At 28.0% G+C, this 18,494-nt stretch overlaps 3 protein-coding genes across 3 annotated transcripts in view; 2 read left to right on the forward strand and 1 right to left on the reverse strand.

Moving 5' to 3' along the window:
• LOC136988709 (uncharacterized) overlaps nt 1-11,004 on the forward strand; it is an 87,677-nt gene extending 76,673 nt beyond the window's left edge. The window contains exon 4 of the mRNA XM_067286653.1: nt 7,381-11,004. Coding sequence (XP_067142754.1) covers nt 7,381-7,508 — 128 coding nt within the window. The 3' untranslated portion in view covers nt 7,509-11,004. The remainder of the gene's footprint in view (nt 1-7,380) is intronic.
• The window catches only part of LOC136988866 (uncharacterized), a 539,116-nt gene that overhangs the window by 224,494 nt on the left and 296,128 nt on the right, over nt 1-18,494 (reverse strand). The gene's annotated exons all lie outside the window — the stretch shown is intronic.
• LOC136988750 (uncharacterized) lies at nt 11,745-18,135 on the forward strand. Its single transcript, XM_067286713.1, is given in 4 exon segments — nt 11,745-12,158; nt 16,296-16,431; nt 16,517-16,837; nt 16,839-18,135. Coding segments are annotated over 4 exon segments (1,959 nt in total). The 5' UTR covers nt 11,745-11,883; the 3' UTR covers nt 18,066-18,135.

An 18,494-nucleotide genomic window follows, 5' to 3' on the forward strand; every position in this document is an offset into this window, starting at 1 on the left:
GTTTCTATTTCTTAAAAAAAGAAATGGGCAAGTTAAGTACTGTATTGCAACGAGTAGAGAATTTCTCGTACAAATACTATATTGTCTGCAAATCCAATTATAAGAAACTATTTTGAAGTCAAATATACAACGTTATATGTATTTAAATCTATTTCTAATTTTAAAGTGGATGTGTCTATAATTCTAACGTTTTAATTCTAATAATTCATCATTTTAATGGATACTATAAACTTGTAAATTATATCTGAAATGTAATATTAAATATATTTACTTTCACGATCGTAAGTGGATAAAACCACTAAACACTGGTACAACACATGGTCTGACTAAAGGGTTGGTCGCGTGGAGTTTTTCGTGTTTCTTTCACGCGTGTCTAACACCTAAGTAACGGCCACAGAAAATCCTCTTGGGATGCCCCTCTTGGCAGATCGCCCAAGTGTTGCATTGCTTTGTGTCATTAATCGAAATCCTTTCTTTTTATAATTATGAATTACTTTTAAAAGTAATCCTTAGAGATTTAACAAACTTACTAGATTAACTTTTTATCTACTTTTATTTATCACTTGCGAAATAATTACAATATAAGCTATTATAACAACATCTTCTTAAATAATATAAAGCTTTCTTTTCTTATTACTGAACCACGCTATCAGGAAAGAAGTGATCATGAATCGATATTAATTATATACACATCGTATACAATCACTATGCAATTTGTAAGAACACTCAAATGTATGAATTACCTATATTATAAAATAAATATAAAGCATATGAAATTTTTACGTACAATATTTCATTAAGAAATATTGAATTTTACTCCACTTTCATTAAAACATGAGGTCATTTTTACTTTATTCTTTCTGCCTCGTGCTATTACGAGTGCTTTTTTCTTATATCCATTGTGGGTTTGGCCAGGCCAATAACGGGGATTGCCAATTGGTAAAGAAGTAGTTCCCAAACGAATCACCACGAAAAATTTTTTAGGTTTTTCGACTACCCGTTTCGATTCCGGGTCCACCAGAGCTGTAGGCTACCTGAGAATGGGTCATCGAACGTTATATACTGTTATATCTCATTCGATGACCCTAATAATATTAGGGTCATCGAATATAACAAATTGAAGATTGACAAATTTGATTCAATAGTAACTGTAGTTAAAAGTATATTATTTTATACAATTAATAACAGTATATTACCAGTATCAATACAGAACTATTAAATATAATTTTCAATACTGTATTCATCCATTAATTTGGATCATGGTCTATGTGACTTACGTAACATATGTGGTGTTTAAAATATATTAAGTTTTATGTGCGCATAAAAATTAATACAAACTTTTATTAATTTTAAATTATTTAATATTTAAATCTTGGTTGCTTGTTGTTCTGTATTATATGTATTTTCTTAGCAGAATGTTGCCGTTGAGAACATATCACACAGGAAACACTTTCAGAGGAAAAAGGTTGGTTTATTGGTGTGAACGGATGTGCATTTCGGGCTTAACGTCCCTTTTCAGTTGTATTATTACATATTTACATATTTATTAGCAAATTGATTACAGGTTTACAAGTTTACAAAATGCATTGAAAAAATTGGGATACGCGTACAATGATTTATACAATAAAATTAATTACCTGAGATAGTGACATTTAAACCAACATGACTCGTAAGAAGATATACACGTAGTTGAAAAAGGAAAAGGGAGCTAAAAATTCTTTTGGCTCCACACATATACACATAGGATGTGTGTATGTGTGGAGTCATGTTGGTTTAACTGTCACTATCTCAGGTAATTAATTTTATTGTATAAACCATTGTACGCGCATCCTAATTTTTTCAATGTATTTTGTAAACTTGTAAACCTGTAATCAATTTGCTGATAAATATGTAAATATGTAATAATAGGACTGAAGAGGGGCGTTAAGTCCGAAATGCATATCCGTTCACACCAATAAACCAACCTTTTTTCTCTGAAAGTGTTTCCTGTGTGATATGTTTGTTCTCAACAGCAACATTGTGCTAAAAAAAATAAATATATATTTAATATTTATTTATATCTTTTACTTTGAACTGATGTCGTATTAATCAAAATTTCTATCTCGAAAACAATTTTTTCTATTGAAAGTTTAACAAAGCAGCGATGATGTTTTTCTTGTATCTGATATTTTTATAAACATTAATTTAAGATATTTTTTTCTTTTTTGTGCTCTTTCTTTAATAAATCAAAAACATTGAATAATAATGAAGATATCATTACATTATCATTACTTCTGTTAATGGAAAAACATTAGCAACAATAAACGAATATCAACACAAACAAATATAAAATTTCCAATGCTCGTTCCCAAATGAATACTAAATCAGATTTTAAATTACTTTGTATTAGAACATTTTCAATATGTAATTTCGATAAATTAGCATTTAAATTAGAAATATCATATTTTTAAAAAGAGCTTCAAAATATAACGAAATATATTTTTAAAATAGCAAATACATTATTGAAATAAAAATTACGCACGGCTGGAATTGTTTGATTAGTACAAAACTTGAGATTCCATTGTCTCAAACAGGTATGTCAATGATTACAGTTGTGTCCTGATTGAACACCAAGTAATATTCCACTATTAGAGTGCCTTAAAATCGCTAACCTATAAAAAGGCTGGAAAAGTTTCACTGTTTTACAATTTTCTGTGTGCCTATTATTTGGAGGTTTTCGAATGCCGGGGATGCCTATATGATGCAGTCAAAGATATTATGCATACGTGATGGAATTTCAGAAAGGCTGAGGACACGATGATCGCTTCGCCGAATTGCTCACCATCTGGGCCATTCTATTCTGACTGTGAGGTTGTATATAGTGCAATGAATATCAGGGCACAAATACTCGGCTGCCAGACTTTGGACATCTCAGCCACTAACTATCAAATATTGCGAGATAAGCACGAAAAGTTGCATCAGGGTCTTTATTCACCTTCTAGAGATAGATGCCTCATTGAAGATTTCTATCTCTTCCTGTACTGTTGGCAGGCGACTGACAGAGGCAAATTTGCATTCACGACAACTGTTACGCGTCCTGTCGTTAGTACTCCAATATTGTTGGATTCGTTTGCAATAGTACCGTGACAGAGAAGCATGGACTGTACAGACTAGCAGCACTTGCCTTTAGCGACGAATCCTAGTTCAGTTTGGAAACAGCTGACCATAGTGTAAAAGTGTAGAAGTTCACTGATGAGAGCTTTGATCCTGTCTTTACTGTTTAATGCTGTTTGTTCCACTGTTCCACTGCTGACAAGATCTGGAGAGCCATTTCATGTGACCTCTAGAAGTGATACGAGGAACATTCATAGCACAGCGTATGTTCATGTGTTGCTTTTTATGGGAAGTTGCCATTTTCCAGCAAGATAATGCTCGGCGGTACACAGCTCGGGTTTCCTACGAATGTCTCCCTTACCTTGCCACACTTGTTTCGCCTGCCCGATATCCAGATTTGTCGCCCATCGAGCATTTGTGGGATATGATGAGACTGAAGCTTCGGCCATCTACGAATGAGAGATACAGTATACGGAAAGCAAGCTGCAATATCTGTGGGCAACTGCTGCAGGATCTGTTGTCCCTTTGCTATGATTTTGTAATTAGTTATTACCATATCATTGCAGTTGCACTAATAAAGTTTTATTCGATTCCACCACCTTCCTCATGCGTAAATTTTTGTTAATGAGTTATATAAAAGTATCCATAAAAGTTATATAATATAATAAGATTTAATAGTATTATTGAATAAAATAATACAATGAAAACTTTAAATTAATTAAATATCTAAGCTTTGTGCGTTGTCATTTGGAAAGAATGGTTTTAAATGAATTAGTTAAATTGATTTTTATTATATTTCAATTAAATCAATATATAAATATTTTAATTTTATAACTTATCATTTTTCCCGAAAAAGATTTTGTTAATTCCATTAATTTAATAAATCAATTTTAATATTGGCATATCGAACTTTAGTAGGAACAAATCTACTTGAAAGGACACTTATTGAATCAGTAAAAATAATTTAGAGAATATTCTTTTTAATATTGTATAGTTATAACAATTATATGAGAAAGATAGACAAAAAGAATCTCAATTTAGTAATAAAAGTATTCATATAAGGGTCTAGTCGTTCACTAGGTATTAAATTTTGCAAATATGGATCTATATCAAGAGTATGCTTTTCAGAATTTCGTGTAATATTTATCTAGAAAATTGAAGTGTTGTGAATTAAAGAATATCGTTATAAGTAATATAGGCCGTGTGTTGAGTGCATCTGATAGCATTAACACGTATTTGCATGTTAACATCTCGTAAGTCAAAGATTAAGTTTGTCGAATAATGCCTTTGATATAGAATTACAGATATTATCATTTGACTAAAATTTTTCCCAATTGGTTCGGTTGATTCCGAGATAACTTTAATATGGCATGTCCCATAGAGACAACTTCAAATAGTTAAGATAATAAGGCAATTTAAAATTATCGCTCAAGCAAACTTTTCTTTTAGTTAATAACATTTTAACAAAAACTTTTAATCATAGAAATCAAAAAGAAATGCAAAGGAACTTTAAGTTTCATGCAAAAGCTAGTAGCCTAGATTCATTTAAATTAATTTTTATTCTTTTTCTTAATTAATCTTATTTATTTAAAGGAATTTTAACGCCTACTTAATTCGAATATTTAAAAATTCGTGTTTAAAACATACAGACCTAAAGACGAATCTTGTCAAAATAAAGAACTGTGTAATGTAATTACAAAAATGTTTGATCTACTGTTTGAGATCTAACTACTACTTACAAAATATACGCCGAAATAAGTTAGTAAAATATTTAATACGTATCTAGACTTATCATTATACATTTAGATGTTATTAATTTTTATTATTTTTATATGATTATATTTATTTTTAATTTGTATTTTCTGGAATTTTTCGGGGATGATCTCTCCTGGATATATCGGACTCATCCTTCACTATCCTTTATTCGGGAGCTGGCTGAACTCACTAAAGGCTTGATAAAAGGCCCTCTGAATGTATACAAGACGAAAATTAAAAAAAAACTTTGTTATAATTAATGGAATTTCATAAATTTTATAACTGGTAATGTGATAACGTAAAATGGAATTACTTTGAATTTAAGACATGTTTTCGTAATAAATATTTTACATTATTTAAATACTTTATTATCGTCTTTACTTTAATAAACTGTCTTAAATTATTTTTACTTCTAATTATCATCAATTTTTTCCTAAAAATCTGATTTTAAAAGTCAGAATGCATAATTAAATTCGATGTACTTCCTAAATTCGGATCATTCTTCTAAAGTCGGAATGTAATGAATAGTGTATAGTATTTCCCGTTTGTTGTAATTTATTTTAAATACATTATTAACGTTTTTAATCTTTAATAAATTCTTTTAAACTAGATTTACTTCTAATTATCGTCACAGTTTTTTCAAAATACAGTGTTGTTTTTAAACTCTGGAAGTACCTTAAATTCGAAATTTTTATTTTAATTAATATAATAAATTATTAATTATTTTTATAACACTTTAAACTTCTATTTTCACTTTCTTAAATAATTGTAATTTAATATTTTATAATGATTTTCAATATTTTATTGTTCTTTCGATGAAAAGATTTTAAGCTTTTTCCAATAGCGAATGAATCTCGTCACGCTCACAAAAGAATATTTTTAATAGTAATTTGAGGAGTTTTTCCGACATAAAAGTAAAATACTAGAGCAGATTAAAGATTAATAAGTATTAAATATTTATGAGACTATAAACTCATTAGTTTTAAATACCTTTATGTAAGTCAGGAACGAGTCAAATCGAACATTAACATACTTTTTACCCGTTTATATAGGCTTATATACATATAAAAAAAAATCTTACTTAATAATTAAATCGTTGTAGTAAAGTGCTTTCTTCTATATAAAAAAAATAATATAGTTTTCTATTTTTAAGAATTTATTTAAGGTAACGCAGAAAAAGAGAATCGAATCTAAAAGCTTATTAATGCATAACTAAATGGGACAAGTTTCAAGAGTTTTATCGAACGGATACGACGAAAAAAGATTTTTGAAAGTCCAATCTAACACAAGAAGTCATTCTAAAATAAACTTGATTCGATACTCGATGTACTATAGTCTGACTCGATCGCTTTTTCCTAATTTGGTCTGTCAGGTCGATTTCGAGCGTTTACATTAGTCTCTAACATCATTTCTTCCGAAAGGAGCCCGCATCACTCCGATCTTTTCCTATTTTTATTATTATTTTTTTTCCTCCTCTTCCCTTTTTTCAACACTTTATATTATGATTTCTCCTTATCTTGTTATAACATTTAATAATAATTTACTTATATTTTAACTTACTTTATTAAAATTAATTAAACTTATAAATTTTTTTATCACTTAAACTCACTTAAATTTGCTTAAACTCTAAATTAATTCGTCGATGTGAAATTTAATAAATGAACTTTTTTTATACGGTAATTATATTTGATATTTAATTTTAAAAAACGTATATCTTATGTAGAAATAATTAGAAAAAAATACCTTTCAAGATAAGATTTATTTTAGAATTTTTAATAATTAAAAGGTATTAGAGAAAGGAATAAAGTAGTAATAGAGGTATACACTAAATATTGTCAAGCTGTAAGACAGAAATGCGTGATAAGCGTGAATCTATAGACATGTTGGGAAAAACTAAGTTGTTTCAAAGTATTTCAATAAATTATATTAAACTAATTTAAATAGCAAATGTGATTAAACTGAGTCAAAAAATAACTTTGAAGTTCAGTTATTAGCTTATATATAAGATACTTTCTATGAGAAAATTCACAGTTGGCGCTTAAATTAACCATCTTACTCAATGTGTTGGAATAAAATGGTTAATTTTCTTGTAGTATTTTTTAAAATTCAGTATTCATGAATATTTTAAGAAAAAAAATTTTTACTTAATGTAAGATCATTACATCTTGATAATATTTTTGTAAGATATTACTTTTTCAAGTAGTAAATTTCTTCTTATTATGTCCTAAACCAAAACAGGTCTATAAGTCTTCGTTCCTCTATTAAACAGATGATAAAGTCAGATGAAGTTTATATAGAGTATAATAAAAAACCTATAGAATAATCCACTTCTAAAAATTAATGATATTTGTGGACGTACATACAAATAATGATAATGTATATATACATTAAAATTTATAAAAATAGTTTAATGTTATTACTTATTTTAAGTAAAAAATAAATTGCATGTATATTTTGTTTTTCTTCTAGAGTTTTATCAGATACTTGTAAAAGGTTAACAGCAATTTGATGGTTTTATTACTTTTATTTCAGTGGAAGCCCAGTCTGAATCCTTTTGTTGTCGAGAAGACGGCTGTAATGAGGGTACGATGATAAAATCTGCGGTGGTTGTCGTAGTAACTACTCTTGTGACCGCTGCTCTAAATTTCCTGAGGCATTAAGCCTTCGAATCTAGTGGAATGGAACACAAGATAATTGGGGACCTGGGAGGGATTTGGATACTGAAAACAGTACCACAAGAACATATAGAGAAAGACAAAACAGCGGACACAAAATCATGTATCAAAATATGCCTAAACTCAAGCCATCGTATGAAAATAGAGTCAGTTTTTATTAAGCATGCCCGTTTTCTATATATATTTCACCAATTTCAAAATATAGATGAAAATTAACAATGGATAATTGTATAAGGACTAAATGCTAAACGCCTCTAGTGTGTTAGTTATCCATTTAAATAAGATAATCATTAGTTTATATTCTTTCGAGGAAAAAATATCAGGAGAAGTTATCGAAATAATTCTTCCAAAATTAAAAAAAAGTAAATAAATTACAAAAGAATTCATCGGAGTTTGATCATTTGCTCTCTCTGTATCTATCTTTTATCCTTTATTATTGCTTTATTTGGAAATGGAACGAGGTGATACTGTAGATATCAAGCAAACACTTAATAGAACAATAGTTATATGCTGTAATTCACTTAGCTTTGCAAAACTTCATCACTTGTTCGACTATATACATCTTAATTGTTCGTAGAGTCACTTTTTCCAAATGTTGTGCTAATTACGGATATTCGAAATAGCAGAACGAGATAGACATGTTGATGTACATATAATTTATACACTTAACTGGAATTAAATTAGATAAATGTAAAGTCTATTATTCTATTCGTTGTTGTTACCTTACTATTGTCGATGTATAACGTAGAACGAGAACAAAAATACATATTTCAACGACAAGTTTATTTATATTTATACAGCAATTAGAGCAGACTGAGAATTTTTAATTAAAATCTACATTTATTGCATGACGACGTTTCGTGAATTTTATACTCGCACACGTTTTAATAATACACGAAATTATCGTTTAAATATTGTAAATTTCGATAATTATTATTTAAGAAAATAACTTTTTAAATCATTTAATAACGGTTAATTCTATTCTCTAGTGATAATTTCTTTTTTGAAAGGGGGAAAAAATCCAGTTATCACGAAAAGCCATTTCAAGAAGATTGTTCATCCAGATCGCAATTAAATATTCATCGCAAACTTAAAGTCATTTATTAAGCGTTTCCAACTTTTACTCGAACATTTTTCTTGAAAAATTAAGCTGCTTGAAATTTTATGTCCAATCGATATTAGCCTGACACAACACGATGGCAGAAACCACCAGATCTGATATACTAACCACATAAGGCCCTTCATCTGAACCATTTAATTTGGCTGATATTATAGGAAGAACCCATTAAGTATTGTTGAATAGGATCGATACTTTGAAAATGAACTGCTTTGACTCTTTTCTAATCCCTTCTCTTTTCGTTTTGATCTGCCTAATAACAATTTATTTTTGAATCCAAGATGCATTTACACGTTTCTCTTATTCACATACGAAATTAATTTTAAACGGAAAGATTATTTAATTTATTAAATCCAATTATTATTATTATTATTTCAAATAAAAGAAGCCTGCTACTAAATATTTTTAATGGGTTTTTCTATGTAAATCTGTGAAATTTTTTTACATTATAAACAACAATTCTAACGTCTTAAGTTGGAATCTTCGCATTAAAATTGAAATTAATGAATATTTTACAATTCAATATCATTAAATGAATAAAGAAAAACTTTTTAAGTAGGTGGTGTCAAATATTTAAAGAAAAAAAAATTGAACTTGACTACTTATCGACCGCTGATATCGGTTCTTTCATCATAAGGTTAGGATCGATAACAACATACTTAAATTGTTCGAAGAAATTAGAAATAAAGAAATTTATAAATTTCGTGTTATTCTTTCTCCTTTTTTCATTTCCTTTATAACCAATTTCAATTAAAAAAAAAGGGGGTTTTGAATATAAAAATGCATTACTTTTCTTTTATTCAATGGAAATTTATGCTAAAAATTGTGTTCTCGTGTGTCGAATTTACACGTTTATTAATAAAATTTAATTATAAAATAATTTTTAAATTTATTTTACTCCCGGAGAAGAAAAATTCTTCCGTGTTTATATCATGTTCAATCTGTTTAATTTAATAAATTTCAAAGGGATTTTAGTTAAACCGATGTGTTCATCTTTTTACAATTTTTTATATAATATAGAATAATATATGCATTTTTATTTATTTATAACAAAACTGTTTTAAATCAAAATATTCAAATCGTGCCTCTTTCGATATAGAATGCATTTAATGTAGCATTATAATCAATTCCATTTAAAGTGAATCGGAGAATTTTTCTACTCGCTTCTATTTAAAGAATCGTGAATTTTTCGTTTAAAATATGCAGAAAATTTTCGATATTTTCCTTTTTTTTAAATTCAAAATGATTATAATACGCTTTATGAATAAATTTATTATTTCACAAGCAACGAAGCATTGAAAAGATTAATAAAAATAATTAATTTAAATTTCAAACGTGTAATTTAATTTTATTACTACTTAATTATAAATCTAGAAAAATTGATAATCGATAAGTTTAAAATAAGCCGATACATTTTCAAAATAGGAAGATCCTATTCATCTATAAAAATCGGTAGCTTCTTCCATTACAAGAAAGATAAAATTTGTCAAATATATATAAAATCATATAAATCAAAGAGTTGATTAATGTAATGGCAGGTATCTTCTACACGCATCTGTTTATAACATCATCTCTACATCAAAGACTTATTTCTTCTGTGACCTAATTATTACATCACTTAACTTGCCAAAGTTGTGGACACGAGCAATATTTCAACAGAATTCTGCACACGTAAAACAAAGATATAGTTTATACCTCCCCCCTTTTACTTTTATTTCCGAAAGAAAGCAGTAAAGTCGAGGCGAATCCAAAGTAATTTGAAGGTTCAAAGCGAATAGTAGGCGGTCAGTTAACTATACCAGTCCTGTGTAAAACTCTTTCTCAACGCAACGAAATAAAGATGAACTGTCCGTGTTTTATGAGGCAAGAAAGAGGTCCTCTGGACTTATTGATGAGAAATGCTGTAACTCTTGCCAAAACAACACCTGGGCGTATCTTTTACTAGAGTTTTACTGACGTGTGATGTCTGGTAGTGTGTCTGAAAAACTCAACCTTTAAAAATTTATACGTTGAATCTTCACAATATAAATATTTTCTTCTTACTCTTCATCTTCTTCTTCTTTCATTTCTCCTAATATCTTTTTAAACGATTATAAAAGATAAAAAGAAAAAGAAAAGGTTCTCGTAAGTGAGAATTGCTCTATTAAATTTCTATCTAGAAATGAATTTAAACAATAATAAAATTTCTGTTGGTCGTTATGCAAATGCAAACGAAAACTGTGCACGTGTGAAGATGTAAATAAAGGTTTGACAATGATACATTGTGATATTGTCTGTTCGTTCTGCTATTTCTGTTTATTGTTCTTTTTTGTAATGATCTGATAATAAAAGAATAAATCCCGATTACGGACTATTCTTTTTTTTTTCTTTTTTTAAATAAAAGTTTCTCAAATTATTATAAATATATCAGCAAATTTAAATGTCTATTGATTAAATCACATGAGTTCATATTACACATGCATTTATTCCTTATTAATCTCGTATTAATATATATTAATTAATTAATTAATATACATAAGTAGTTTTAATTAATATGTACCGTACATTAATTTATAATTCCAATTAAGCTTTTTTTTAAAATAACAAACTATTTAAAACATTTTTAATAAAAACAATTACCATAAAGATAAATAGCATTTACATATTTTTATTCCTTTAAATCTTTAACAAACCTGTGCATGTAAAATATATATAAAAAATAGTAAAAATATTTTTATAAATCGTTCAAAGTGAAAAGGTTAAATCGACATTAAAAGTCAACTATTTTGAATATTTTATTTTTAAATATATTTATTCTAAAATATGACAAAAGCTAAAAAGGGAAACAGAAAAAAGAAAGATTCTTCAGTTTCTTTCGATAAAAAAATATATAATAAAAGTTTAAAATTGATTGCATTGTCAATTCAACATCCATCAAATCTACGAAGATGATAAAAATTTCTTATAATTCTATAAATTGCAATTATAAAAGCTAACGAATTTTTTATCAAATTATAAAAACTTAACAATATTATTATTCAATTTGCATATAGAAAGTCTAATAAATATAACAAGATATTACTTAATTTTATTTTATAATAATAAAATAAATAAAAAACTGTATTATGAAATAATAAGCGTAACAATCATTAAGACTGCTATAAAATCTGATAGAAACAAATAAATATTTTTAAACATTAAATAAAGTTTTAATTTAATAATAAAAGAAAATCAAGAGGAATATTTTAAAGAAATTTCGGATCGATGAATTTTGAATCTAATCTTTTAGATGATATTCCTCTTCGAGTTCTTCCATTTGGAAAATATGAAATGAAAAAATTAAAATGTGGTGATTTTACTGATATTTGGGCTGCATTGTCTTGTAATACTCAGTGTGATTTTGTTATAAAAGTGTTCCGTAAACACGTGATAACTGAAGAATATGTGGATAAATTTATTCGAAGAGAAGTTCGTTCGATGGAACAAGTTAAACATCCCAACATCATCACCTTCCTGCAAACCATAGAAACTAAATCAAGGTAACTTTATTCTTTCGGAACCAAACGAATATTTATATAATTTTAAGTATTTATTATTTAAACAAAATATAATTTATACTTAATAAATAAAAAAGTGGATATGAAGACAACTTTTAGGATATATCAAGTTGTAAAAATAAAATGTAGACATTTTGAAGAAAGTTTTATTGATAATTAACTCGACAACGATTACAATTCAGCCTTGTAGATAATCACCCCGAAAAGCAATCTTATCTCGCATCTTTGTTGCAAACTTTGAATTCCCCGAGCATAGAACGACTGAGGCTTTCCTTTGAAATAGTCTCGAGCGTTGGGTATTGGCATTGAACTGTATATTGGTAATATGGTTCAGTAGCATGCAAAATGAATTCTAGTCAGTTCTGGCGCCAAGTATGAGCTGTAAGATGGATGAGGCAGAACCCCAGACTGACCAGCTTCTCTAAGGTTTCCTTTGCTCTATGTGCTGGCGCGTTTTCGTGGCGGTGTGGGACTTCGTCAATTTTTGGACTAAGTTCTTTGACCTTGGTGCTCAAACGATCCAGTTGTTCACAGTAGAGTTCTTTCGTGGCTGTTGTGTTGGCTGGAAGCAACTCACGTCGTTATGACTCCAAACAAACGAAGATCATTGCCTTCTGCATTAGCGACTTTTTGACATTTGCAACAGCCGGTTGACCTTGTTTACCCGTGAACGATTTAACAAATGCTTTGCAAATTGTGAGCCTTCGTTGCATTGTGGCCACTTTTGAAGTGATGAAGCAATAACAGGCGAATGTGTTCTTTCGAAAGTTTCATTGCTGATTGTTGATTCCGATGAAATATGTGATGAAATTACCTCTGGTTATTCTACTTATACCTATAACGTTCTATAATATTTTGTTTCAGTCATTTCTAGAAAAAGATCGAAATGTTTAAATTTCACCTGTACAACTGATAGATCACTGATACAAATTTCGAGGCTTTAACACACAAAATATGCAATAAAATAATTAATTTTTAAATGTTTTTGAGATCCGGACCAAATGACCTTGCTGGCCCCTATCATAGGATATCGTTCAGTTATAAGTCAATAGTAATATCGTAATTAAGGGAAATCGTAATTAATTACACTCAATTATGATAAATGAATTTAGCGATTAAGGTTACTTCAAAGCATTTCACAGGGGGAAAAATTATAAAATGTACAATTAAGGTTTAATTCTATTTTAATTTTGATGAAGTTTGTATAAATAGATTTAGTGATAAACATTTTATTTAAATAATTCAACAAAAGAAATGTAATTGATACCTGAAAGAATGAAAAGTTATGTAAATGTTGAAAATAAATATAAATAGAAACTATAATTTTTTAGTTAAAATTACTCATAATTAAATAATATTTTATCAAAACTGCACAATAATGCACTGAACTATAGTAATTATCATGGTTATATAACCATACTTCTTCACGCAAAATTCATTTAAATGTATATGTATATAAAAGACATTTTGTAGTTTAATATTATTAAAATTTAATTAGACTATAGAGAATTGAACGTTGACTTAATCAGACATGTAAATAATAATATATTCTGTCATTTATATACTAGTAGAAAACATACCTTGTTAAGTAATTGGGCAAAAAACTATAGAGATATTATTCGTTCCATCCTTCTTCTACTGTGAGAGGATCACAGTAGAAGAATTAGTTTAGATAAAATACTCTTTGAATCTTGCAAGTTTCATGTGGCTGCTACCATCACAATATTTTAACTACTGAAGTAAAGTAGTAGCCACATAAACAGTTACCACAACGATATAACATTTTGAATATATTCATGCAAAATTAGTAGCTCGTTAATCTTACATAACCTATACAGTATATTATAGCAGTGGTGTACAAAATTTAGAAATTGCAACTCTTATTTTGAAAATATTTCATGCAGTTTGGATATTTGGATTTTATCAAATTGAGTATGAACCTAAGCATTTCATTCCTGCAAGTACAGCTAATAATGTTAGTTCACTAAATCCATAAGCTTTTTATATTTTGATTTTAGCGGTATCTTGCCCTGTACATCATACTTCTCATGGTACAATCGAGTCATGCCGTTCATCTAACTAAATCCGTTCTCGAGAAAATTGAAATCACATGATTTCCTGTCTAGACCGGAAGTTTATATATAAAAATTTTGAAAGTTGGCAAGATTATTTCTTTATATAGGTATTGATGTCTTTAAATTTTGAAGGTTAAAAGGTCAAGGGATGGGAAGATAGAGGGTAGTCGGAGGATGAGGTTGGACTTAATAAAGATTTTACTTGTTATTGTCATTTACAATTTTTGTAAAAACTCATCTCTACCTTCAAAATTAAGTCTTTTATATGTCTTTTTATAACAATTAATAATATGAATATATTTTTAAAATAAAATTTCAAAATACATACACAATTTTAACTTTGTGCTAATGTGTCTTATTGTCTTTTTTTAATAGAGAAATTTCTCATAATTCAACAAATCACTCCTTTTAAGCTTTTTTTCATTATTTAAATTGATATCGTAGTATAATTATCGGACTTTCTTTCTGGTCCTTAAAACTCCTGTTCGAACAATGGGAAGTTCCTTGCCAGCTTGTTTTTCTTAGTGTTCAGTTTTTCATAATTTTACGTAAAATATTTAATTTCTTTGTTTTTTAATCCTATTGTATTGAATATTATGATAATTAATGGGCAAAATAAGAATTTATCAATATTATTGGAATATTAAAGAAAACTTTGTCCAGTCTGAGACATTATACATATATATATACAGTATTTCGATTCATTTTCAAAGAACGTTTTAAAAAAATTGTAAAGTAATTTAATAAGATAAATTGATGGTATATACAAGAATATTTAACATCAAAGAAGTTTATATCAAGCTTTAACCGAACGAAGCAACAGAAAATAATTTGAACAATATCGAGTGACCGAAATAACAGAAATTTATTGTTAAGGAATGTTCATTGAGTTTTTGTTCATGTTTTTAATAAATAACGAAAGATTAAAACTAAAGAATCGTAAAATCTCTACGAGTAGATGAACAATTTGTTTCGTTTTATGTATATATTATGTTCTTCACATAGCCTATACTGTACTCATATTCTGCTAAAAATTATTTCCTGCTTAAAATCTTTAAATTAATTAAGTAAAATACAAATACAACAATAATCAAAAATTCACAAATGAAGAAGAAATATTAAATTAGAGTAAAAATGTCATCACAATTCGTTCCCTTTTACGCCTCGGGATTGGATAAATTAATTTCAGGAGGGCTACGCAGGGTCGACCTTTATTTTGAGGCTCTTCACATTGTCTATTACTTCTGAGCAAACCTATACTTTACATATTTTAATTTTCTAAATTATCCACATACAATATTTCTAATTATTATTTTACAAAAAAAAATTAGTCTAATGCAGCTTATGACAACAAATTGCATTTTTACTATATAAGTATAGTGCAAACGTTGTTTCTATCAACAATAAAAGCTTCAGGTTTTTGTTGATACGTTTTTATAGTTTTAAATATAATTCCACAAGTAAAGAGTATTCAATTAAAGGCGAATTCCCACCCTTTATTGAACTGTAAAACGAAAAATCATTGTAATTCAATATCAATCGTTTTCGATTTGTGAGAAATATCGACATGAAATCTTCGGATCTTTACAACATAAATTTAATTAAAATTGTGTGCCTGCACCCGAAAACAAAATAAAGTTCAATTTATAAGAGTAATTTTCTAGCTCTTCACGTATTGAATTGAACAGAAAATTTGGATATATTCTTAAATGTAATTATTAAAAAATTATGAGTGATATTGATAATTCGAAGAAAGTCACGAGGCATGGATAAAATTATGAAGTACATGGAATAGCTTTTAATAAATATTCACTTGCAACATCTAAAACAATACATCGAAACGGAAGTAGTCTCCATACTTAACTTACTAAACATTGATAATTCTTTATTTGGATCATTTTTCACTTTCAAATAAATTCATTAATAAAATACTGATAAAATTTTCAATTATTCTAACTTGAATAATTAAAAACTTTGAAGTAGATTTTTAAATTTTATTGTAGATTTTATTATTTAACTTGTCATTTTTAATGTTTTTAAATAGTTTTTGCGTGTTGATGGAAATGGCCAGTAAAGGTAGTTTACTAGATATCATTACTGAAGAAAAATCCTTAGACGAAGCAAAAGCTAATCGCTGGTTCCATCATTTAGTTCATGGAGTTAAATATCTTCATAACAAGGTGTTCTACATTATTATTATTGTTGTTGATATTAAGTGTATAACAATAGACTGACGATTCCTTAATTTATTTTTTAATACTAAAGGGAATAGTTCATAGAGATTTGAAAGCAGAAAATTTGCTAATCGATGGATTTGATATCTTAAAAATATCAGATTTTGGATTTTCACGAAGCTATATGCCAGTACTTAATGAAGAAGACAAGAATAATATGAAAGACATTACACCATTACTGTGCCATTCTTTCTGTGGTAGTTATGCTTATGCTTCGCCGGAAATTTTAAATGGTATGCCATACGACCCACGTCTATCAGACATTTGGAGCATAGGAGTTGTTCTTTATGTAATGGTTTATGGACAGCTTCCATTCGATGATGAAAATTTCATAAAACTACAAAAAGAAGTTGGGAAAAAAAGTCAAATTTCCCTCCAAATCAAAGATATCAAATGGTTGTAAAGCCTTGATAGAAGATATATTGAAACCTTTTAATACAAGAATTTATATTCCAGAAATTGAAAAAAGTAAGTGGTATACAACCAAGTGGAACCCCGTATGGAATTCTGAACTACAAGAAGCGTATTTAAGACATAATCAAAAATATCACAGTGTATCTCTAGAACATCATCATGTTCCAGCAATAACAAATACAATAGTACCCAAATCAAAATTATTAGAGAATAAAAATATACCAGTTCCTATCGGTTTTGACATACATCTTCATATCGACATCTCCGAAGAAATCAAGAATGAAAATAAGTCTAAAAGTAAAGCCGATACCACTTTTGACAAAAGTATAAAACCGGAAGTAGATCTCTCAACGTGTCTTCCCACTAGAAGCGATTTTAAAATATTAAAAACTGATGATTCAACCATGTATGATGATAGATCAATTGGAGTTGTGCCTATCAATAAGTTAGACGAAGATTTTTCGAATAATAATTGGACCAAACACGCTTTAAAAGATTCCGGTGATTTACAGAGCGCATTTAAGAAAATTTACAATAAAAATGCTCTGAAGTCTAACAAAAATACACAAAAACGTAATAAAAAACAACAGGATTTATCTAATTCATATTCTTCCGCAGCTCAATATGAATTTATTTCAAATGATACAGATAATTCACATTCTAACAAAGTTTCTCCGAAGTTTCCTCCATCTTCTAACGCCTTCGATAACTATGATTCATGCGATCCTTATGTCTTCATCGATGAGACATATTTTAAGGAAACTTACAAAGTGTTTGAATACAAAGAATTGCAAGATATGAATGAATATTCTGGTGAAAATTTTCAACCATTTGACATGCATCAGCTTATGACAACAAATACAGAAAAATCAGTATCCACAAATGACCAGTCTTCGGTTCCTATGTCGTCGAAAGGCGTGTCTTTATGTAATCATCACGATGTCACTCAGAAAATTAATGGATTTACACAAGTGAAAGAAACACAATTTAAAAAGACAATGGATGCGTCAATGTTAAAGAAAATGAAAAATTTCGTAGGTAAACGAAATTCTCAAAATGAAATTGAGAGGAATCCATCCGGATCAGTCATACTTTGTCCATATTGTTTAAGAGAAATCATATTAAAATATAAATCGAGGAAAAGAAATGGATCTAAATTATTCTAATAAAAAAGAAAATTAGGAATCAAATAAAAATTAATTATTAAAATATTTCATTTAAATAGTTAATAATAAGTTACAGATATAAAATAAAATAATTATTTAAAAAATTCTAGTTTATCATTATTATTTAATTACTATTTTGCGGGCTTGTTTAATTTTTTTTAAATTCAAATTTAAAAGAGTCGTTGCAATTTTTAAAATAATTGTTAGAATCTAAATATTCAAATTAATAAAATCTATTTTATAATTTATAAAATTAAGGGTCAATGATCGTTTTCTTCATATATTAAAAGTAAAGACTGCTCACAGTGCATAAACTCAGAATTCGTTTTAGTCAGATTCATCGTATGACTGATTATAGTCAATCTATCGGTATTTACAACACAATGATCAAAATGTTGACATCAATTTCTGAACCTTGAATTATTAGAC

Source organism: Centruroides vittatus, unplaced genomic scaffold, assembly GCF_030686945.1.
Source record: "Centruroides vittatus isolate TY-2023 unplaced genomic scaffold, ASM3068694v2 scaffold_386, whole genome shotgun sequence".
NCBI classification, from domain to species: domain Eukaryota; kingdom Metazoa; phylum Arthropoda; class Arachnida; order Scorpiones; family Buthidae; genus Centruroides; species Centruroides vittatus.